The sequence below is a fragment of the Myodes glareolus genome, chromosome 1, assembly GCF_982192425.1.
Source record: "Myodes glareolus chromosome 1, mMyoGla1.1, whole genome shotgun sequence".
In the NCBI taxonomy this organism is placed as follows: domain Eukaryota; kingdom Metazoa; phylum Chordata; class Mammalia; order Rodentia; family Cricetidae; genus Myodes; species Myodes glareolus.
This window is the reverse complement of record NC_142026.1, coordinates 3,051,881-3,075,889: the sequence shown is the minus strand read 5'-3', so window position 1 is coordinate 3,075,889 and position 24,009 is coordinate 3,051,881. Positions and strand designations below refer to the sequence as shown.

At 40.7% G+C, this 24,009-nt stretch overlaps 1 protein-coding gene across 39 annotated transcripts in view; it reads right to left on the bottom strand.

The window, feature by feature from the left end:
• The window catches only part of Abi2 (abl interactor 2), an 89,269-nt gene extending 77,424 nt beyond the window's left edge, over positions 1-11,845 (bottom strand). For 9 of the 39 annotated variants that reach the window (XM_087903539.1, XM_087903511.1, XM_087903556.1 and 6 more), the window contains exon 1: positions 11,599-11,836. In XM_087903539.1, coding sequence (XP_087759665.1) covers positions 11,599-11,715 — 117 coding nt within the window. In that variant the 5' untranslated portion in view covers positions 11,716-11,836. Of the gene's footprint in view, positions 1-11,598 lie in introns of all 39 variants that reach the window. The other 30 variants (XM_087903447.1, XM_087903498.1, XM_087903479.1 and 27 more) reach the window with 9 other exon arrangements.
• Positions 11,846-24,009: the final 12,164 nt, after the last annotated feature.

Genomic DNA, 24,009 nt, shown 5'->3' with positions numbered 1-24,009 from the left:
TCCATTACAACCAAGAAGAATAGAAAACTGACAGCTTTCTTGTTAGACCAGAAAATGAATGAGAAAAGGCTTGTGGCCGCTCCTCACAAACCTCTCATCTCGCAGTACAAAGGGAACACGTGCTCTACCAAGAGTCAGACCTGCTGCAATCAAACTGAATCCCACATGTATAAATTTAACTTCACCAGAATGGAATGAGCCATTCACTTAAATTTACTCAAAGGAACCTGTAGGCAAATGGTTATAGCTGTATTGATCATTGGCTAAAGCTAGAAACAATCCAGAAATATAGTAACAGATGAGTCTAATAAATTCTAATTCTTCCATATACTGCAATACCATCTGTCAACAAAACAGAATGGAATGACATAGTACTGATATTCAAATGCAGTATGTTAAGTGCAGGAAGACAAACATAAAAGAATATATTAAAATCAGTAGATCTTTGTGGGAAAGGCAAAAACTACAGGGAGAGGAAACATTATGTTTGCCAAAGGCTGGAAGTGAAAGGAAGGACTGATAAAGAAAAGCTTGTGCAGGGAAGTGGTGGTACACACCTTTGATCCCAGCACTCAGGAGGTAGAGGCAGGCAAATCTCTGAGTTCAAGGGAGGCCCATTCTACAGAGTGAGTTCTAGGACAGCCAGGACTGTTTCACAGAGAAACCCTGTATCAAAAACAAAACAAAAGAAAAAAATATCAAACAAAAAGAAGAGAAAAGAAAAGAGAAAAGAAAAGAAAAGAGAAAGCTTGTGTGTTAGGAAGGTAATATGAATGTAAAAGGTTTGTCTTTGGTGGGTTGTTTTACTGCCATGCTAGGACTTAAACCCAGAGCCATATCATTAAGACAGGTGCATTTCCACTGAGCTACACCCCCAGGGTTTGACTCTATTATAACAGTTTATCAAAATTTCTTTTTTTTTCGATTAATTTTATGTGGAATATTTTGCATGCATGTGTGTACATGTGCCATATGCATTCTTTGTGCCTGCAAAGCCAGAAGAAGGCATTAGATCTCCTGGAACTAGAGTTAAACATGGTTGTGAGCCACCATGTGGGTACTGGGAATCAAACTTAGGTCTGCAAGAGCAAAAAGTGCTCTTAACCACAACACCACCACTCCAGCCCCCAAATTCATTACTTTTATGTCCCAAAACGGTGATCTGTACTATACATGGATAAGCTTCAATAAACTTGACTAGAGAAATAAAAATTTAAAATATCCATGCTATATATGATTCAAAATAAAACTGTTCATTACCCTGTTTTTCTGTATCAATGCATAGTGCATGCTATAGATAAATAAAAACTAAAACTTTTTCCTTGTAAAATGACCACATGCTAATTAATACACAAAGAATATTACATTGATGGGTCAACAAAATAGCTCAGTGAGTGGGTAAGAGAGATATAAAAACACTTAAGAAATGATTCTATCCTCTAGAAGGTTTATATCTGGAAGGGGAAATATACAAAATGAAAGAATATTTCAAAACAGACTGCATAATTTTACATACTATTTCATGAATCCAAACTACAAATAAATTAAATTAAATAAAAATTTAATCATAAAGTCTAGGATATAGCCTAGTTCTTACCCATTACATTTACTACCACAGGATATTATTGTTTCCTGAATTTTAAAAACAGGAAAGCCAAAACAGCCCATGCTCAAAACTATCTATACTACATAGTCTACGAATAGGTAGACCAATTCCACTTACATCTACTTTCTAGGTGAGAAAAGACTCTGGATAAAGGAAAAGTACCCGCATTCATACATTGATCCTACCCCACTAAAAAGAAAACTAAAAGGCTCTCATTGTATGAGCAAAGGAACAGTTTTGTAGCAGTGAATGTTTAAAAAACAGGCAAAACCAGAAACAACTGAAAACCCTGTTATCAACACAAATTACAAGCTACTGAAATTCCCTATAAAGAAAACACAGGATGTACACAAGATTTTTAAAAGAGCAAGGTGGAGCTTGCTTCGGGCCATGGCAGGGTCCCGGCAAGGAGGAGCTTGGGCGCTCCCCGACCCCATAGACGCCCAGGTCGCCCTGCAGTGCTGGCTACCCCCTCCCGCCCGCCATCCCAGCTGCCATCCAGCAGGGGCCCTGACTTCTAGCAGAGGACCATCAGTGGGGGGCCCTGACTTCTAGCAGAGGGCCATCGGTGGGGTGAGCTTGCTTCGGGCCGTGGCAGGGTCCCGGCGAGGAGGAGCTTGGGTGCTCCCGGACCCCATAGACGCCCAGGTCGCCCTGCAGTGCTGGCTACCCCCTCCCGCCCGCCATCCCAGCTGCCATCCATCAGGGGCCCTGACTTCTAGCAGAGGACCATCGGTGGGGGGCCCTGACTTCTAGCAGAGGACCATCGGTGGGGTGAGTTTGCTTCGGGCCGAGGCAGGGTCCCGGTGAGGAGGAGCTTGGGTGTTCCCCGTCCCCATAGACGCCCACAAACTTATGAACACCTAATTTTCGACAAGGGAGCTAAAGGTATACAATGGAAGAAGGAAAGCATCTTTAACAAATGGTGCTGGCATAACTGGATGTCAACCTGTAAAAAAATGAAAGTAGATCCATATCTATCACCATGCACAAAAATCAAGTCCAAATGGATTAAAGACATCAACATTAATCCGTCCACTTTGAACCTGAAGAGAAAGTGGGAAGTAGTCTACAAGATATAGGCACAGGAGGCCTCTTCCTAAGTAGGACCCCAGTAGCACAGACAATAAGAGAAACAATGAAAAAATGGGATCTACTGAAACTGAGAAGCTTCTGTAAAGCAAAGGACACTGTCAGTAGGACAAAAAGGCTGCCTTCTGACTGGGAGAAGATCTTCACCAACCCCTCATCAGACAAAGGTCTGATCTCCAAAATATACAAAGAACTCAAGAAACTAGGCACTAAAACTCTAATTAACCCAATTAAAAAATGGGGTACTGAACTTAACAGAGAATTCACAACAGATGAACTTCGAATGGCCAGAAGACACTTAAGGTCATGCTCAACCTCCTTAGCGATCAGGGAAATGCAAATCAAAACCACTTTGAGATACCATCTTACACCTGTCAGAATAGCTAAAGTCAAAAACACCAAAGATAGCCTATGCTGGAGAGGATGTGGGGTGAGGGGAACACTCATCCATTGTTGGTGGGAATGCAAACTCGTGCAGCCACTGTGGAAATCAGTGTGGCGGTTTCTCAGGAAACTGGGAGTCAACCTCCCTCAGGACCCAGCAATTCCACTCTTGGGAATATACCCTAGAGATTCTCTAACATACTACAAAAGCATTTGTTCTACTATGTTCATAGCAGCACTATTTGTAATAGCCAGAATCTGGAAACAGCCTAGGTGCCCCTCAATAGAAGAATGGTTAAAAAAGGTGTGGAACATATACACATTAGAGTTTTACTCAGCGGTAAAAAACAATGACATCTTGAATTTTGCATGCAAATGGATGGAAATAGAAAACGCTTTACTGAGTGAGGTAAGCCAGACCCAAAAAAAGGAACACGGTATGTATTCACTCATAAGTGGATTCTAACCATAATTAAAGGTCTTTGAGCCTATTATTAGTGATCCTAGAGAAGCTAAATAAGAAGATGAACCTGATGAAGATTATTTAGCTATCTGCCAGGAGGTAGGAAATAGACAAGAGTCCCAGGTAACCTCGGGTGCATGGGGGGGGGGGGTGGGAGGGTTGATGGAAGGGGAGAGGGTTAGAGAGAAGGGAGTAGGGGAGGAATGGGGAAAGCTCGGTGGCCTGGGATGGGGGGGGGGAGGGAGGAAGGATGAATATGGGATCAGGGAAGAATATATTTCAACTAAGGGAGTCATTTTAGGGTTTACAGGAGACTTGATTATATATGGGATCCCAGGTCCAAGGAGAGATCCCCCAGATTGTTCTCTGGACAGAGGAGAGGGTGCCTGAATCGGCCGTGGCCCATAACCATACTGATGTATATTTTGCTTATCACCATAGATCCTTCATCTGGCGAAGGACGGCGATACCACATTGGAGCACCGGACTGAGCCCCCCAAGGTCCAAATGAGGAGCAGAAGGAGGAAGAACATGAAAAACGTAATCAGGACTGCGAGGGATGCTATCACCCACTGATACAAGGGAACGGATCTAATGAGAGTTTACCAAGGCCAGTTGGACTGGGACTGAACGAGGACGTGATCTAACCAGATTCTCGGAATTTGGCCGGATTCTCTGAATGTGGCTGGCCCGAAGTCTTTCTGAAAAGCCATTGACTATGATACTGGGACTTGTTTCCTCTGCATATACTGGATTTTGGGGATCCAGTCTGTTTGGATACTCACCTTTCTGGACCTGGAGGGAGGGGGGAGGAACTTGAACTTCCCACAGGGCAGGAAACCCTGACTGCCCTAAGGGACGAAGAGGGAGGAGGAGAGGGAGTGGGGGGAGTGGGAGGGTGTTGGGAAGAGGGGCAGAAATGGAAACTTTTATAATTTAATAAAATTTACTTTCAAAAAAAATAAATAAATAAAAGAGCAAGGTGCTCAGAATACAATGTGGTTTGTTTTTACACTCTTGCCAAAGGTATTATAATGACAATTAGTGATATTTTGTTTGTGCTTTAATAAATAAAGTTTGCCTGAAGATCAGAGTGCACTAGAGCCACTAAAGGACAGGGAGTGGTGACACACACCTTTAATTCCAGGACTCAAGGCCACCTTGGGCTACTTGAGAGATTGAATCTCTCTAAAGAGAGAAACTGAACTCACACAAAGGAACTCCCAGCACAAGGAAGGTAGAGAGAGTAGTGATATGGATGGGCACATAAGGCAGGAGGAAACAAGTTGAGTATTGCAGTCTACACGGTCATGCTGAGAACAGGATCACCTCTTTGTCTGAGCATTGGTAGAGGTAAGAACTCTAGTGACTTGGCTGCTTTGCTGTTCTGATCTTTAGTTTGAACCCCAGTTTCTGTCTCTTGGTTTTTATTATTCATGCTATAGTCAGACACCAAAAGAAATCCTACTTGGCAAATCGTAGCTGAGAAAACGAACAAAGTTTGTGAGTTTATTGTTACTCAATAAATTCTGACACTGTGTAAAGATACAGACTTATCCATATGTGTTTTTGTTTCTGGCATGCTCACAATATGAATCATTATTGTATTTAAATTCTTTTTTATAAAGGAGGTAACAATTTCAATATGTGAATAGGTCAAGACAAAAAATTGGGGTATCAGTACAAAATTTGTGAAAGTATACCATATATGGTCATTAAGCTAATTTTAAAGCTTAAAAGACACGGAAAGGGCCAAGCAGTGATGGCGCATGCCTTTAATCCCAGCACTTGGAAGGCAGAGACAGGACAATCTCTGTGAGTTCGAGGTCAGACTGATCTACAGAGCAAGATCCAGAACAGGCTCAAAAAAAGTTACACAAAGAAACACTGTCTTGAAAAAAAGAAAAACAAAACAAATAAGCCAAAAAAAAAACCTCTAACAAATACTTTTGTTACATTTAAAAAATTTTTGTTACATTTGATCACATACAACTTGCTAAGAGAGAATCTCCCCAAAGTTAGGGTTGGAGAAGGTTTTTGTTTTTGTCTTCAGGAGAATAAAGACATCCAGCTAAGGAATCTGAAGACGACTGGACAAATGAGACATCTGAAGAAAAAGGACAAATCATCCAGAAAAAAAAAAAAAAAATGTCTCAAGAAAAAGAGTAAGTTGGCCTATTGGTATATCACATTTACAACAGGATAAAAGTTCATAAACCTTCCCAAATGTTTGTTTCTGCTTTTCTCTACAGACAAATAACGCAAATAGTCTTTTCATAGCACCAGCCCAGTTAAAGATTAAAGCTGGTTTTGGAGTTGGAGTGTGGCTCTCTCCTTCTCTAAACCCAAGCAAGCTTATTAAAGTGAAATCCAAAATCTCTGTCTCATGCCAGAAGAGCCACCTAACATTGGACAAAAGAAAAGCAAAAATTTAAGGACTATTTTATTGTCACTCATCTCAGAATCCTTTGGTTTTGTTAGAAAAACTCTCTAACAGTTTTTCTTAAGATATAAGATTTATATATATATGTGTGTGTGTATTTTTTAAATTTTTTGTCAGGATATTAATGGTCATATAGAATACTAATTAATCTAGAATAAAGTTATATGTCCCTTCCTGTACATACATGACTTCGGTTTCAGTGTCTATCAGTTTTCTGCAGTGAACCATGAGCATCCCTAACAGCAACCTTTGAAGTCTCGAAAGGAGGATGGGACCCCACAATGACAATTCCTCCAGGATTATGATAACACCAAGCTGAAAAACACCACCTAAAGATCAGCTTTTAGACTACAAAATGCTCAGAACAATTTCAAAATGATCCCGTCTCAAAGACTATTCTAGCCAGGACTTAAGACAAGCCCTGTACTTTCCCATTATACAGAGACTGGACAACAAATAGTAAAACTATCTCTCCCAGAACTTGAAAATTAACCCTTTTTTTTTTCAAGATTCCCTAAAGATGCTGTTGTCCCCAGACAACAGGAAGTAAATTTAAGAATACAGGTCCCACATTCCCAAGAGGTGGGATGCGTGGTTTTTGGTTATTCAATGGGTGAGAGATATTTGTCATTGTTTAAGGGAATTGGTTACAGTCAGGAGGAAAGTTGAACAAAGGAGATCAGACTCAAGGTTCTTGTTTCTAAAAGAAAAAAGGGGATACAGATATGATAGAATAGTGGTAGATTATTGAACCTACTCTGAGAAGAAAAAAGGGAGGATATAGATATGATAAAATAAAAGGATATATTATTGAATCTACTTTTTAAAAGCAACTACTAGTTTTAAAAATGTTTTACATTGGACTTTTGTATATTGTATTTGTATTTGTATATTGATACAATATACAAACTTGAGACTGTGTTAAAACATACTATACATACCTTTCTAATCTCGTTCAAGGTTATTATACCTATACAGTTCACTTAACAATATAATGCAAACTTCTCGTTATTGAAAGTTATTATTGCCAACTGTTTAGAATAATAAGAAAATGTAGTTTAACAATAAATCACCTATTACAAACGAATTTGTAGTCACATTAGGTATGTTTTCAAGGTCACACTGAGATACATTTTAAATAGACAGGCTGTCTTCAAACACTTCAGAGATCTACAGAAGATGACATTTAAGATGTTTTAACAGCATAGGTTCTTTCTGTTTTATGACAGCACCAATCTATTTCAGAGAAGATGATGGGCATAGGAGAAACTCCACAGGGAGTTTACTTTCTTTGTGGTAAAAATAAGCCACTGGGCATGAAAATGCACTTGCCTTGACTACGGACAATATGCTGTCCTAACTGGATAAGCAAGATACAAAAGAGAGTGACTACAAAACATTGTCAACACAAGCTGGAACAGTCCTTCAGAATATCCTGTTTCTCAGAAAAGTCTGTCAAATATTCTAGACCTGAGCATTGGCAGAGGTAAAAGGTCTCTCTAGGGTCTGGCTGTTCCACTTCTCTGATCTTCAGCTTTAACCCCTTTAACTCCTATAACTGACTCTGGGTTTTGATTAATTAAGACCATCTAGACAGGCCTGTCACTGAAAACCCATTCACCAAAATGTTTCTCATAGAAATTAGGATTACTTCCTTTGAGGATGAGAAGCCTACCAGTTTCCACTGATTTGGTTCATTCCACTCAATAGAGGCAAAAGAGAAAAATCAAGAAGGGTGTAACTGTCGGTACTTAAATTTATACTTTCAATGGTTGCCTTCTGCAGGCAATTTTAAGGACTTTTTGTTTATGTTTTTACTTTTTGAGACTGGGTCTCACTATATAGCACTGGCTGTCCTGGAACTCACTATGTAGATCAGGCCGGCCTTGAACCAGTGATCAACTTGACCTGGCTCCTGAGTGCTGGAATCAAGATGTGCACCACAACACCCAGCCTGCACTTTTTTAAAGATTTATTTATAATATATACAGTGTTGTGCCTGCATGTACACCTGCACACCAGAAGAGGGCACCAGATCTCTTCTTTATAGATGGTTGTGAGTTACCATGTGGTTGCTGGGAATTGAACTCAGGACTTCTGGAACCTCTGACTTCTTAACCTCTGAGCCATCTCTCCAGTGCCCCCAGTCTGCATTTTTAAGTACTTTTCAAGGTGCTCCATTTGTGAACTCAAGCCACAAACACAAATAAATTTACTCCTGTAAGTACTGTGACAACCAGAAAAGATAGTCAGTCTTAACATCATTAAGTGTTATATGTTTCTTTGCTGGGCATTGTGATTCATATCTAGAAAGAATCAGAGCTGGAGATTACGATGGCTACACAGCAAGACTCTATCTTACAAAGTATCTTCTCAGAAAAAAACAAATCTCAAAAGTTTAAAATATAATACAAACTATAAATCCATTTCTCTAAAAATATGTAGCATCATTTATCAAAAATATTAGGAATATAAATGCCAGATATGTATTGAAGATAACTGGGTAACTTTTAATTCCTTTAATATCTATTCACTTTATATTAATTCTTCAAAACTAAGCATGTATTCTAATGGCACTCATTAAGCTAAAAGATTTAGTCTTTGCCAGGTGTGGTGTCTGAGGCTTTTAATCCCAGCACTCAAGAAGCAGAGGTAGTAGGATCTCTGTGAGTTTAAGGACAGCCTGGTCTACATAGTGATTTCCTGGCCAGCTACTGTTACATATAAAACCCTGTCTCAAAAAAAGTAATCTTTGCATCACTTTATTAATTACTTTTATGAAACTTTTTGATAATAAACTATATTTTATCACCTTACAAACATTTCATGGAGTGTCCACACTGACAAAGAGAAAATAGAGAAAGTCATTAGTAAAATGTTTTCTTTTGTTTACAAAAAAATTTCAGAAAATTAAGGTAACATCTTAATTTTTTTCCAAATAAATCTATCTTATAGGATGATTCTGCCCTTAATACATAATGTGCATGCGCGCATTTCTACCTACCTATGTGAATTCTCAAATAAAAGAAATGATAACTTTCTTTCACTTAACTAAAAGAAAATTGTAAATATGGACAAATTGATTTTTCAGATTTACTTTAGGAAAGCAATAAACAAACTTATTTAAAACATTAAAGTGCCTCACAAATAAATAAATTGGGATCCCTGCTGGGCAGTCCTCCGGTCACATGTATATCTGCCTCAGCAAAAATGAACTATTAGCAGTTCTATTTATCATGTGTCATCCTAGGAGAGTACAGCAGTAATAAACCCTGTGAATCCCACAATAGAGGACAACCTAAGAAATAAAAAGTGTAAACTCTACTTCAGATGCTACATCGAAAATATTTAGTGGTTCAGAATTCAAAATCCATTTCTGGAAAATCAGTATTTATATCTTTCCAGTTGGCTAAGAATGTAATTCAGTAGTAGAGTGTACTCTTTTCATACACAAGACCCTGAGTTCAATCTCCAACACCAAAAGTGAATATGTAAATAAATAACATATTGACTTTGACAATCTTCTTTCAGCTAAAATAATTATAAAAAGACAAATGCTAATCTTTCACTTTTCTACTTTATCAATTCATGTACTTTTCCCTCTATGTGGAAATCATAATCTAAAATTATAGTAACCTTCATTGTTCACAGACAAACCTGTTTCTCATTAGTTGACCACAACTGCAACCTAATCCCTTTCCAGCCCCCAGTTTCTCATCTGACAGATGACACTTTCCCTTCCTACCCACAATCCACTACAAGGAATAAATTAATTATGCTGGGCACGTCCCTAGGTATCCAACAGTGATTAGCTCTAGGACACCCCTCCACACACACCGCCCCCGCCACACCCATTCCAACATCTTAGGTTACTCAAGTCATTTACATAAAACTACATAATATTTACATGTTATCTATCATACACACTTCACTATCTGTAGATTACTTACAATACCTAATAAAATGTAAATGCCATGTAAGTAACTGTAACACTGTATCGTTTAAGGAATTACAAAAAAGTCTGTTGGCATTTATACAGAGGGAATATTTTTAATTACCAGTTGATTGAATCACCAATGTAGGGCCCTCCAACAAGGAAGGCTGATGGTATACTGTATAAGTATGGATTTAATTGACTCACAGATCAGCCTCTTGCACTACATTATAAATCTCTGAAGACTCTAAGAGTGTGATATCAACAGTTCTGGGCAAAAAGATTGGTAAAATTAAGCGATAAAACCTTTTAACCATTACTATACAGCTCTGTTAGCAAAGCAACTGACACACAGACATTTGTGAGAGTTTTGCTTTGAAATCAACCCTTAACCAAAATCACACTTTCTTCCTACTGTATATACACTTCCAACCACTTCTTTAAAGCGGAAAGGATTCCATTATGTCCAATTCATTCTCCAATATAAATGTTTGCAACATAGTAATAGAGTTCAGTACATATATAATCAAATAAAATCTAAGAACATTATCTTTGATTACTCATGTGATCCTCAGAAAACTTAAGAACTTACAAATTAGAGCATTTTTAATATATGCTAAGGACTGAGAATGCTTTCCAATATATGCTTTCCAATATAACCGGTATTAAGGATATCAGCAGAGATGGGGGTAGCAACAAGAACATTAAAGACGGGAACTGTTCTAAAAACCCTGCTTCCATTTCCACTTTAGCCAGAAATTTTAAATGGCAGTGGGAAAAAAATGGAGGAAGAATCTGTAATTCAGTATATGGCCTACGAAGAACAAGAGATACTGGATTTACAAATTATGAGCTAATTTTTAAAGCGTTGTTTTAATCCAAAAGGTTTTTACATTTATCATGACCAGCTGGTTCTCATCTCACCAATGCTTTCCCCCCCACTTCTCACCTTCCTACACACACACACACACACACACACACACACACACACACACGCACGCACACACACAGTCCCGAATCATCATGGGGGGGGGGGGGGACTAAACCATGTGGTTCATGTTCGTTATTGTGAAAAATAGTCATAGTTCTTTTTCCCACAGGAAAATTACCTAGTCTAACGGGGATTGGGGAGGAAAAGCACCTCATTATCAGGCAGTTTCCCATTCTCCATAGGGAGAAAAACGGCATTAACTTGTAATAAGCGACAGCCGTTCCACCGTGTCCCCTTTACAACCTAAAACAACAACAAAAAATTAAACTTAGGCTTAAGAATTTTCGTTTGGTCTTTAGGGGGCAATTCACTTTGCAGAAACAGGAACCCTTAAAAGCTCCTGAGAATTCGGCAGGAGGAAAACTATCCCTATCTCTCACACAACCCTGCCATCCAAGCAAGATTCCGTTATACACAAAACGCCACTCTCCACCTCCTCCTCCGATCCGGAGCACTGACAGGCGAGGAACGCGGGGGCGACCGGGCAGAGGCGAGGAGGCGGGCCGCCACACACGCGCCGCGCCGCACCGCACCGCGGACCGCACCGGGCTCCTAGGGCGTTCCACCGACCCCGTTCCCTTCAGCCGCCGCCCTCGGCCCGTCCCCACCCCGGCGCGGCCCCGCACCTCGGCGGCGCCCCGCAAACCCTAGCGACCCGACGCGCTCGGCGAGGGACGCGGCGCACCTGGATGTAGTTGTTCTCGCAGTAGTCGGCCACCCGCTCCAGATTCGTGTAGCTATCGAACAGGGCCCGGCGGCCCCCAGGGATTTCCTCTTCCAGCAGCATCTGCAGCTCCGCCATCTTCACATCCTCCTCCTCCTCCTCCTCATACAGTCCGCAGAGACAGCGGCCGCGACGCCCAGGAGAGGAGGAGCAGCGGCGACCGCGGCGGGAATCGGGAGGAGCGCGCGGCGCGGGAGGGGACGGCGGGGACGGGGGCGGGGCGCGAGCCGACGGGCCGCGAGGACGGTCACCGCGGCGACGGACGGTCGAGCGCGCGCGCTCCCCGCCCTCCGCCCCTGGGCACCCGAAAAAGATTCCCACCCGCGCCGCCCCTCCCCCACTTCCGGCGTCTCCTAGCGACGGGAGGCGGGGGCCAGGATGCGCGCGGGAGCCGGACTCCGAGTTAACCCTTCCGGCCGGCGCGGGTTTCCAGGCTCTGGAAGTCCCTAGGCAGCCTTTGTTTGCCGGGCTGGAATGCGCTGCTGCCCCCATCCCTCGCCTCTGCGCTGCACCCCAGACCGAGTCCCTCGGGAGGTCATCTGCCTGAGGAAGCTCTCCAGGCCCTTCTGGAGGCCTAGGGAGGACAGTGTCTTAACGCCCTCTGTGAGAGATCACCGCATCAGAGCAGCCCAGAGTACTGAACTTTCAGGTAGCTCTAAATGCCACCTTGGATTTCATCCTCTTTTTGACAAAGAAAATTACAGTTACCTAATCCCAAATCTATTCTTCATTCATTCATTCCTTCGTATTCCCTGCCTCCCCTTCTCTGTTTTTTTTTTTTTTTTTTGCAACGTCTTCCCGATGTAACCAGACTGACTGAAATTACAAGCATATCCTGTGTTTACCCAGCATGGGTACCCTCCTCTCTTGACTTTCTTCAAATTTTCGACCGTGGTTTTGATGGTAATAATTTAATTATTCACGTGGTTGTGGTATGAATAAAATTAAATAAATGCACATTGAAAAACGTTAAGTACTATAAAAACTCAAGGTTGCTCATTCTGATCTTGCTTATAATCCAGATGTCTTAGTAAGACAGGTGTTTAAAATGGTTATAGACCTAGCTGGACCACATCAACATTTAAACATCATGCTTTGGGCTCTGGAACAAAAACGCACACATATTGGAAAAGTATTTATCAAAAACTTATAAATAACAAAAGGGAGAGCTAAGGTTCGTTGCTCAGTGGCATGGCTTATAAGACTTGTAACATAGGGAAAAAGAGAAACTAAAGTGTGTAAGGGACAGTTATGTAGATGTCACATATGCTTGTTTCAGGAAATGGGGTTCATACAAATAGATAATGAAAACAAACATCGACTCAGACTTTTATACAAACTTCAAAAGATCAAAAAACTGTGTTGAGTCTGGAGAGATGGCTTAGCAATCAGAGCACATACTGTCTCCAGGTAACCAGTTTGGTTCCCAACAACCATGCAATGCTGTTCACAGTCACCTGTAAGTCTAGCTGCAGGAGCTCCAACACCCTGCCCAGGCATCCACCAGACCCTGCACACATATAACATACACTCACATAGAAACACACATGTGAATAAAAATAATTTTAAAGTATTTGTTAACGTGAAAACCATGACTCTCATCTTAAAGGGAATAAGAAATGCTTGGTTTATTCTGGAGCCATTTTGAGTGACCCAGGGCCAAGGAATGCAGTCTTAGGTTACCCAAACCCCACCTTCCAACCTAGAAGCAGTTTCATCATGTTTTTATACTTTTACAGAATAAAAGTCATAAATCTGAAGATGCAGGGCAATCGGTAATGAAAAGTCCCCAGACTATCTTACAAAAGATACAGCTTTAATAAAACAGAAGGAAAAACGTAAAAAGAGTCCCACCCATCTGGAATGCTGGATCCAGACCAGGTCTGGGGGGGGGGGAGCTTTCACCTGCCAGGTTTATAGGTAAACTTTTGCCTTAGGGCAACACGCCCCACGAACAGGATGTGATTGGCTGAACTCCCCTATCATAAATCAAGGGGCTAGAGAGATGGCCCATAGGTTATAAGAATTAGCTGCTCTTCCAGAGGCCCAAGGTTCGAACCCCAGCACCCACATGGCTCAAAATTGTCTGTAACTCTAGTTCCAGGGGTCCCAACTCCCTCACACAGGCATGCACGCAGGCCAAACACCAAATGCACATTAAAAATAAATGATAAGTCAAAACAAGTTTAAAATACGTTGGTGGGTACATCAAAGAGGCCGGTATATCATTGGGGAAGGCTTTCTCTAAGCTCAGAGTGCTTTCTGATGGCATTCTTAGCTTTTGGGTTGGTTGAAGCTAATTGCCTGTTAAGTTAATAAATACTAAAAGTTTTTTATTTTTATGTATTGTCACAAGATATTGATTCCAACCCAAGAGGGGGTGATGCAAGGAATGGCATCTTTGGAGAGCCAGAATTTAGCCCAGCATAAGAGAATTAGCCTCTGGACCTGCAATATTCCAGTCTCCTCAGTACTGAAATTCTAATCAGTTTCTCTAGACACAAAACCCTTTCAGTTTTCCTGCACCACCAGATGTGACTTCTTTTCAAAAGTTTTCCTTCACAAAGTCTACCAGGTAAAGCAGACAGGATCATTCACCACCATACTTTTTCTCCCACCTAGCATTCTTTCAAATACTGCCTAGCAATTGTTCCAAAAGACAAATTTCCTGGGAGAGGATTCATCAAATTGCCAAGGGAAACTTGTAGTGCTTTCTCTAATTTGTGACAGCTTCTTTGGTTCTTTGATTCCTTATCTAAAAGGAATCAGTACTAGGATTGTAGCTCAGTGATCAGCACTAACTATCATGGATACACCATTTAACAATCAGAAGCCTGAGGGCACAAGGATGTAGCAAAATTGATTAAAAAAAAAAAAAGCAGGACAACCTACAAAAGACTCCAGAGTCAGGGTCTAGGACTGGATTGTGTATGTTTTGAAAATTCCCACCAATTGCCCATACTTGTTTAAGTTGAAGAATGCAATTGAAATTACTCATTTTTAAAGTTTTTTAGATAAATTGTTATGGAAAGACAGAAATTTAAACCATCAAAAAGTAACAAAATTGCCCAGGCTATGGTGTCACATATCTTTATTCCCAGCACTCAAGAAGCAGAGGCAGACTTATCTCTGAGTTTGAGGTCAACATGGTCTACAGAACAAGTTCAGGACAGCCAGGACTGTTACACAGAGAAACTGTCAGAAAAAAAAAAGTAGCAAAATATTAGCACTTATTTCATGTGAACTCCGTATTAATAGAAACAAACAAACCTCTAGAGCAAGGAGACACATTTCAAGAACTGTTAAGAAAAAATAATTTTAAGTATGCATTTCTAATGTACCCTTTTATAAGGATATCTTAGAACAATCTTTTGTAACTGTATTCATTAGCTCCTTTTATATCTTACCTTTTTCACGGCTTGGGTCTCTCTGATGTTAGCAATAGAATTCAGGGCTGTACACATGGCCAGTAGGTACTTCTCTGCCACTGAACTGCTTTCCTCAACCACCATATCAAAAGCCATTGTGATCTGACAGCCTCTGCCTTCCACCGATCTCTGGTTAATCACTTCTTCACCAAAAAGCTACCTCTAGTCTCAACACAAGTTGCTGCTTCTCATATCTGTCTTAAAACAGTTCACACACAAATTACATATAATAGCTCTGCATTGAATGACTTCCTTCATGTCTTAGAAAATTTCAAATGTGTACTTTTTCATCAAATACACTTAGGGCTGATGCCTGGAAGCAAAGCTGAAGGCAGAGACAAGTTTGAAGACTACTAAATCTGTCTAAGTATGAGATAACAGTGATCTTCTGGGAGGAAAGATGCAAAGAAGTAAATGATCTAGTAACTACATAGGCAGCAAAATCAATAGGGGTTAGTGTGTGAATTGCAAGTTGATGAAATAGACAATGTTAGTGGTCAGATTATGACCTTGGATACCTAAATAGTGGTCGGATTCACATATAAATTACTATCCCATACATCCATTAAAAACTTCCATTTCACAATTCCTAATTGTTGTTCTGGTTTGCTTTTAGTTCTTTATTGTTTGTTTGTTTTTCTCTGGCAAGGTCTCACTATATATCTCTGGCTTGCTTGGAACTCACAGAGATCAGCCTGCCTCTGCTTTCCAAGTGCTGGGATTAAAGGCATGTACCACCGTGCCTGGGATGTTTTGGCCCTTGTTATCAAGAACCAACCACTTATATAAAGGGCGTTGGTTTGTTCTGTGTTCTTACATTACTGTTGGCAAATTATTTGCTACAATGATGACAATCATATATATAATCATTAAGTAGTATGTTGTCAACCCCAAAGAACTTGAGCATCCAAAGGGATAAGAAATAGCTTATCCCAGAGCCAAATATGAACTACCATGACATTCAAACATAGATTTAGTCACTCCATATTCCATGTTCCAATGAGGTAGCAATTTCATGAATTTTTCATACTAACAGAAGAAAGAAAGCCATAAATATCCGTGATCGGACGCTTAAAAGAAATTCCACACTTGCTCAGACTTGAGAAATAGATAGTTATTTATTTAGGGGTAAACTCACAAATCAGAATCCTCTGCTTGACCAGATGGATCATGCCATCTAAAATGAGCAGCTGGCAGAAAGGAGCATGGGGAAGGAGAAAAGCGACGGACCTAAATTTTTCATCCATGTATATAGTATAAGAGGCCACGCCCCTGTAGGCGGGTACTTACAAGCTGCAGGTCTTCCTACAACACCTCCCCCTTTTGTTTAAATAAGAGAATTCTAAGTCTAATACAAAATTATACACAATAAGAACAAATATCCTAACTAGCTTAAGTCTTGTATAATAAATAACTTGGCCAAGTCATGAGAGGAAAGTAACTATAATTATCTAGTCTTCAACCCCATCAAAGATCCGAGAAGGGAAATAATATTCCAAAATGTGCAACAAATGACAGACAACTGACTACCTGGGCAATCACCCAATGTCTCATTTGCAATGTTGAAGCAACCAACTTTGGCTAAGGCCTCAAATAACTGACAGACCACTTTCAAAGGCAAGAATTTTTACAAAACCGTCTCACCCTCTCTTGGTAAGATTTGACAGTCCTGCTTATCCATTTCTGGATACTATATATCTTGTCAGTGGTTGAGGCATGGGCATTTCTTTGCCCAAAGGCCAGTTTTTGCCAAGAAGAAAACAAGCTCCAAGTGGAGTGTCTTCGGTGCTCAACATTCTCTCGGGAATAGATCGGTGCTGCCAGGAGCAATCGTGTCTCACTTCAGCAGAACTCTAAGTTATTTAAATGCCATGTTCTACAGCTCTTTGAAGTGGCTGAAGATTATCTATCTATGCAGAATATGATCTCTATGTATCTAAAGAATCTGATTAGTCTACTATAAGTATGACAAACATAGATGACTATTGATCTATAATTCTTAATACCTATATAACTTAAAGACTAAGACAATAAACAACTGTGCAATAAAATGAGGACAATGACCTCCAAATGTAAGCAATGTATAAGTATCTTGATCAGAGGTAGAAATGTACACTGCAATATGGTAAATACATATATCAATATATCCAAAATGTTTTAAGCAGAGGTAGAAACATGCATACATACAATAGTTAATATAATTTAACTTTGATACAAAGTTAATTTGTATCAAAGTTAAATTATAGTATATAATTTATATATAGTATACAAGAATCTATACCAATGTAATTGTCTACAAATAATAACTCACAAGTATTCACTCTATTTCTCACTAGGATTATTAGTGTGAGTAAGCTCATGCCAATTTATTATCCCATCCAATTTTCCTTTTTTTCAAAAGGATCCCTGAGCTTATAAATTTTCCCCCCAACCCTATACCAATTATAATCAAACCCTAAATGATTTCCCTAACCCTGAGGACAAACTTTGTTGGGGGGGCATAGTCTTCTAGAATTACTTCCAGCTGTCATGGGGGCGATGTTCTTTCTATGGGATCCTGTGAAAGTAAAATGATGGTTAAGTTTCAAAATTAATGTCAGGTATGTTTGCAAATATTCTCTGAGTATTTTGAAGAGGTCTGGCCAGAATATTGTAAAAATGTGCACCATTTCACTTAACCAAGTTGGAACCATCTTGTATCAGCATCATGACGTCATATCAACCAGGTGGAGTTGTTGTGGGGCCCCATTTTCTTCCTGGAAACTTCAAAGATTACTGCAGGAAAATTCATAGTTCATTGCAGAAAACTTAAGCATTATTTATATAGACATAGACAGACATATATATTCAACGACAGGTACGATAAAGACAAAAATAGATATGAAGAAAAGTAAATTTTCTTCTAAATTCTTTTTTCTTTCTGTCCCATATGGTTCCTGACATGAGATAGAAACTCCAGATTTTTCTTTTAACAATATGCTTAGATTTAAAGAAGGACAGAACCATTGTCCAACTCCAAAACCAGCTCTATATATTCATTCATACATCCACACACACACACACAGACACACACACACACACACACATATATATATATATATATATATGTATACACTCTATCATTTGTACTTATGAACGATATTTGATTTTCTTGATGATCCTTATTGGGTACTTACTTTTCCATCGGTCATCATTCAAACAGCCAGGATCTCTTTAATTTTTGAGGATGAGTGTTTTCCTGCCCCCATCCTGTATGCTTTCCTCACCTCCTATATGGTTATCATCATTGTGGATGAGCTCTCAGTTCTTCTTTCCAAGAGGTTTCTCCTCTTCTAACAAAATCTTTTTTCATTTTGATGGTATCCATAATTTTTCTTCTCCTGTGGAAACAAGAGCAAAACCCCTTCCCCAACACAGCACATCTCCTCGCTTCCATTGCGAGGTCAGCACATCCTTGAAATAAACTGGTTGATTTAATTCAGCAGACTTTTCCATTATCCAATGTCTTTCTGCTGCTGTTGTCCCTTTCTCATTAGTGTTAAGAAAATTCAAGGTTAATAAAGCATTATGTAATCTATTTCTGGGGGCATTTCCACTTCTTTTTGTTTATTTAACATATCCTTTATAGTTCAATTTGATCTTTCTATAACTGCCTGACCTGTAGGATTGTATGGTATACGTGTAACATGCTTAATGTTATAATTAGCAAAAAACATTTCATTTTCCTAGAGACATATGCTGGACCATTATCTGTCTTTATTTGTGCAGGCATACCCATGATGGCCATAACTTCTAATAGATGTGTGATTACTGAATCAGCCTTTTCTGAGCTTAAAGCTGTTGCCCACTGAAAGCCTGAATAAGTGTCAATGGTGTGGTGTACATATTTTAATATTCCAAATTCTGCAAAGTGGAACACATCCATCTGCCAGATTTCATTCCTTTGAGTATCCTTTGGGTTAGTCCCTGCAGGTAGCAGTGTTTGGTTATAGAAAGAACAAGTAGGGCAACTCTTTATAATCTTCTTAGCTTGCTGTAATGGAAAACTCTTTCTATAAACCTTTGCTATTGACATGATTTTTTTAATGAAATTATGAGGCCTACAACATGCTACCAATCGATAATTGATCAATTTCTATGTTATCTTGTGCTAGAGGACCTGGCAGACCCGGATGGGATCAGATGTGTGTTATGTACATAGGAAAAAGCCTATTCCTGATTATGTCTTGCCTGGATAAATAATGAAGTCAATATCATCTAGTATAAATTCAGCAGTTTCAATATGCAAGATAACTCGTTCGGCATATTGTGAATCAATAACTATATTAAGAGGTTCTTTAGAATCCCTTAACACCATGAGAATGGCATATAATTCTGCCTTCTGGACAGAATTATAAGGGCTTTGTTCCACCTTACTCAATTCTTCTGAATTGTATCCTGCCTTCCCTGATTTATTTGCATCAGTATAAAATATACGAGCTCCAGTTATTGGAGCATTATGTCTAATTTGAGGAAGAATCCAAGAAGTTCTCTTTATAAGGTTAAGTATGTCGCGTTTGTAATAATTGCTATTAATTTCTCAAAAAAAATTAGCAAAAGCTCTTTGCCATTGCTCATTGTATTCTCATAACTTTTTTATTTCATCAGTAGTGAAAGGCACTATAATTTTTGATGGGTCTATATCTGCTAGTGGATGAAATCTCAATTTACCTTTTATAATTAATTTAGAGACTTTTTTCACATAAGCTTTTAATTTTTTACTTGATTTATGTGGTAAAAAGATTCATTCTAAAATAATATCTTCACTCTGCATTAAAATTCTCATAGGAGAAATTCTGGAAGGCAATATGACTAGAATACAACTAAGATTTGGATTTACCCTATCCACATGTGCCTCCTGTAATTTTACCTCAACCATTGTCAGTTCTTTTCTGCTTCAGCTGTTCATTCTCTGGGACTATTCAAATCTTTATCACATCTAAGGTTTTGTTTAAATGAATTATTTTTTTCATCCTTGATACAAGAATGCCAACTTTATTGAGCTCAGAGGAAGATTTTTTCTTCTTATTGATATTTATTGAACTCTACATTTTTCTCTGCTCCCCTCCCTGCCTCTCCCCACCCCCTTCAACCCTCCTCCAAAGTTCCCATGCTCCCAATTTACTCAGGAGATCTTGTGCTTTTTCTACTTTGTACTTCCCATGTAGATTAGATCTCTGTAAGTCTCTCTTAGTGTCCACATTGTTGTCTAAGTTCTCTGGCATTTTGGTTTGTAGGTTGGCTTTCTTTGCTTTATGTTTAAAAACCACTTATGAGTGAGTAAAAGTGATAATTGTCTTTCTGGATCTGGGTTACCTCACTCAAAACAATGTTTTCTAGCTCCATCCATTTTTCTGCAAAATTCAAAGTGTCATTATTTTTCTCTGCTGTGTAGTACTCCATTGTGTAAATGTACCACTTTTTTTATCCATTCTTCAATCGAGGAACATTTAGGTTGTTTCCAGGTTCTGGCTATGAAAAACAAAGCTGCTATGAACATAGCTGAGCACATGTTTTTGTGGCACGATTGGGCATCCTTTGGATATATATCCAAAAGTGGTATTAATGGATCTTGAAGAAGGTTGTTTTCTAATTTTCTGAGAAATTGCCAGGTTGACATCCAGAGGGGTTGTACCAGATTGCATTCCCACCAGCAATGCAGAGTGTTCCCTCTTTCCCACAACCTCTCCAGCATAAGCCATCATCAGTGTTTTTGATCTTGGCCATTCTTTCAGGTGTAAGATGGAAACTCAGAGTTGTTTTGATTTGTATTTCTCTGATGACTAAGGATGCTGAACATTTCCTTAAGTGTCCTGGATCGGGTATGGGTATCCACGGAAAAGACAGGGTCCTACAAATGGCGTCTCTGGGTGGGCCTTGAAGAAGAACTGAAGAATCGAGTAATGCCGTCCGTGGATCCACCACGAGAAACCCAAGAGGTAAGGGTTCCCCCACGATCCAGAATCTGGCCAGTTTTGTAGTGTGCAATTGTGCACGTGTGATAAGGGGGTGAATAAGCGTGATATGTAGAAGTTTGGGTGCTGAAAGGTCTGATCCGGAGCTGAAGGCCAGTGGGCAAATCAGCTGCTAAATTTCATAAAGAGACTAGGCACCAGGATTAAGATGACACTGCACTAGAGACCGCTTAGATGATCTTAAAACTCAGTCCCTGGCTCTCACATGCAGGGAACTTTAATTTTTACCAAGAGCACAGGCTGGGCGCAGTTAGCTCCTGGCGGGAATCCGTTCCCAAGGTAACAGGGCCAATGTAACTGGTGACTAGCAAATTAAATAGCCGAGGGCACATATAGGTGCGGGCCTCGGGCTGAGAGAGGATTAAAAATATATTTGTAAGTTCTATTAAGAGTTTTTGAGTAACAAAAGAACAGCTTCACAGAGCTTGTCTTTCAGGGAGACTAGAAAGCTCCCATGCATGTTTGAATGCAGGTCACAGGACCGTACTCGGTCCTTCACCGTGACTGAGGTTCTGCAAGGTGCACTTAAAACAGAGAGACAGGCTGCTGGATGGCGCAGAGAGGAGCACAGGCGGCCGCCAGGCCCTGCCTATGAGCGGCGGGGCCATTACAGACAGGACAGGGAGGGTAAAAGGCAGCAGTGTGCCAGTACACTCAGCCGCGGGTGCAAACTCGTCTGGGAGGCACGGCCGCGCTGACCAGACGCAGAAAGGCAGTCGCACGGCTCCCTCGCCCAAGGCGGCCGGTGAGCAGCGGGCCGCAGGAACCTGGCGCAGGACACAATGCCGGTTATGGCGGCGCCTGAGCAGATAGATTAAAAAAAGAAAGTGCTAGGTGTCCGAAGAAAAGCGGCGATGCCTAACTGAGGGTGACCATGGCAGCGACTAACAGCAACACGGATGTGGCGGGCGCGCTAGGCGCCTGGCAGACTTCGGCGCCTCCCGGGCGGGGGCTACAGGAGGAAGGCGCAGGGCTATACAGGGCATGGCACCCGGCCTTTCGGTGGGGCCCGCGGCTTATTGGTGGGCCGTTCCGGCACCTGAGCTGGCTTGGAGGGCTTGCCTGGACAACAGAGGCACAATAGCCAGGCCTTGGAGTACAAAGAATAGTTAAAATCTGCCCGCCAAAACTCAGGTGACAGCTCTGTTGTTATGCCAATACCAAGCTGTTTTCAATACTGTTGCTCTGCAATAGAGTTTGAAGTCAGGGATGGTAATGCCTCCAGAAGATCCTTTATTGTATAAGATTGTTTTGGCTATCCTGGGTTTTTTGTTTTTCCATATAAACTTGATTATTGTTCTCTCAAGGTCTGTGAAGAAGTTGGGAATTGCGTTGAATCTATAGATTGCTTTTGGTAGAATTGCCATTTTTACTATGTTGATTCTCCCAATCCAAGAGCAGGGGAGGTCTTTCCATTTTCTGGTATCCTCCTCAATTTCTTTCTTCAAGGACTTAAAGTTCTTATCAAATAAGTCTTTCACTTCCTTGGTTAGAGTTACCCCCAAGATATTTTATGCTATTTGTGGCTATCATGAAAGGTGATGTTTCTCTGATTTCCCTCTCTGCTTCTTTATCCTTTGTGTATAGGAGGGCAACCGATTTTTTGGAGTTGATCTTGTATCCTGCCACATTACTAAAGGTGTTTATCAATTGTAGAAGTTCTTTGGTAGAGTTTTTGGGGTCGCTTAGTCCCAGGTAACCTCGGGTGCATGGGGGGGGGGTGGGAGGGTTGTTGGAAGAGGAGAGGGTTAGAGAGAAGGGAGTAGGGGAGGAATGGGGAAAGCTAGGTGGACTGGGAAGGGGGGAGGGAGGAAGGATGGATATGAGATCAGGAAAGAATATATTTCAACTAAGGGAGTCGTTTTAGGGTTTACAGGAGACTTGATTATAAATGGGATCCCAGGTCCAAGGAGAGATCCCCAGACTGTTCTCTGGACAGAGGAGAGGGTGCCTGAACTGGCCTTGGCCTATAACCATACTGATGAATATTTTGCTTATCACCATAGAACCTTCATCTGACGATGGATGGCAATACAGACGGAGACCCACATTGGAGCACCGGACTGAGCCCCCCATGGTCCAAATGAGGGGCAGAAGGAGGAAGAACATGAAAAAAACTCAGGACCGCGAGGGGTGCGATCACCTACTGATACAAGGGGACTGATCTAATGAGAGTTCACCAAGGCCAGTTGGACTGGGACTGAATGAGCATGTGATCCAACCAGATTTTCTGAATGTGGCTGGATTCTCTGAATGTGGCTCGCCCGGAGCCTTTCTGAAAAGCCACTGACAATGACACTGGGACTTGTTTCCTCTGCATATAGTGGATTTTTGGGATCCAGTCTTTTTGGACACTCACCTTCCTGGACCTGGAGGGAGAGGGGAGGAACTTGAACTTCCCACAGGGCTGGAAGCCCTGACTGCTCTTAGGGATGGAGAGGGAGGGGGAGGGGGAGTGGGAGGATGTTGGGAGGAGGGATGGAAATGGAAACTTTCATAATTTAATAAACTTTGAAAAAAAACTCAGGTGACAGTTTGCAGAAGGAGCGGAGCAGGTCTGTGTCCTGCCCCCCGCTGTGCAGCGCAGCTTCAGCAGTTTTAAGTTAGAAACTGCAATAGATTCAAAGGTTGTACAAACCCAAAAGAGGTTAGCTAAATCTTGGGATGGTTTGTTGCCTAATTTTCTAAAAATTCAAACTGTGCCAGTTTGCATTTCCACCAATTGTGGAGGAGTTTCTTTTAAGTACAAGTTATAAACAGTATTTGATCTTGATCATGTTATAGGGATAAGATAGAGTCAAGAGTTATTTTTATTCACACTTCTCCAATGATTAAAGATGTTACAATTGAGGATTTTTTAAATGTCTTTCAGTCATTTTAAGTTTGTCTAATGAGAGTTTTCAGTTTAGGTCTGTTGAATATATTTTTAT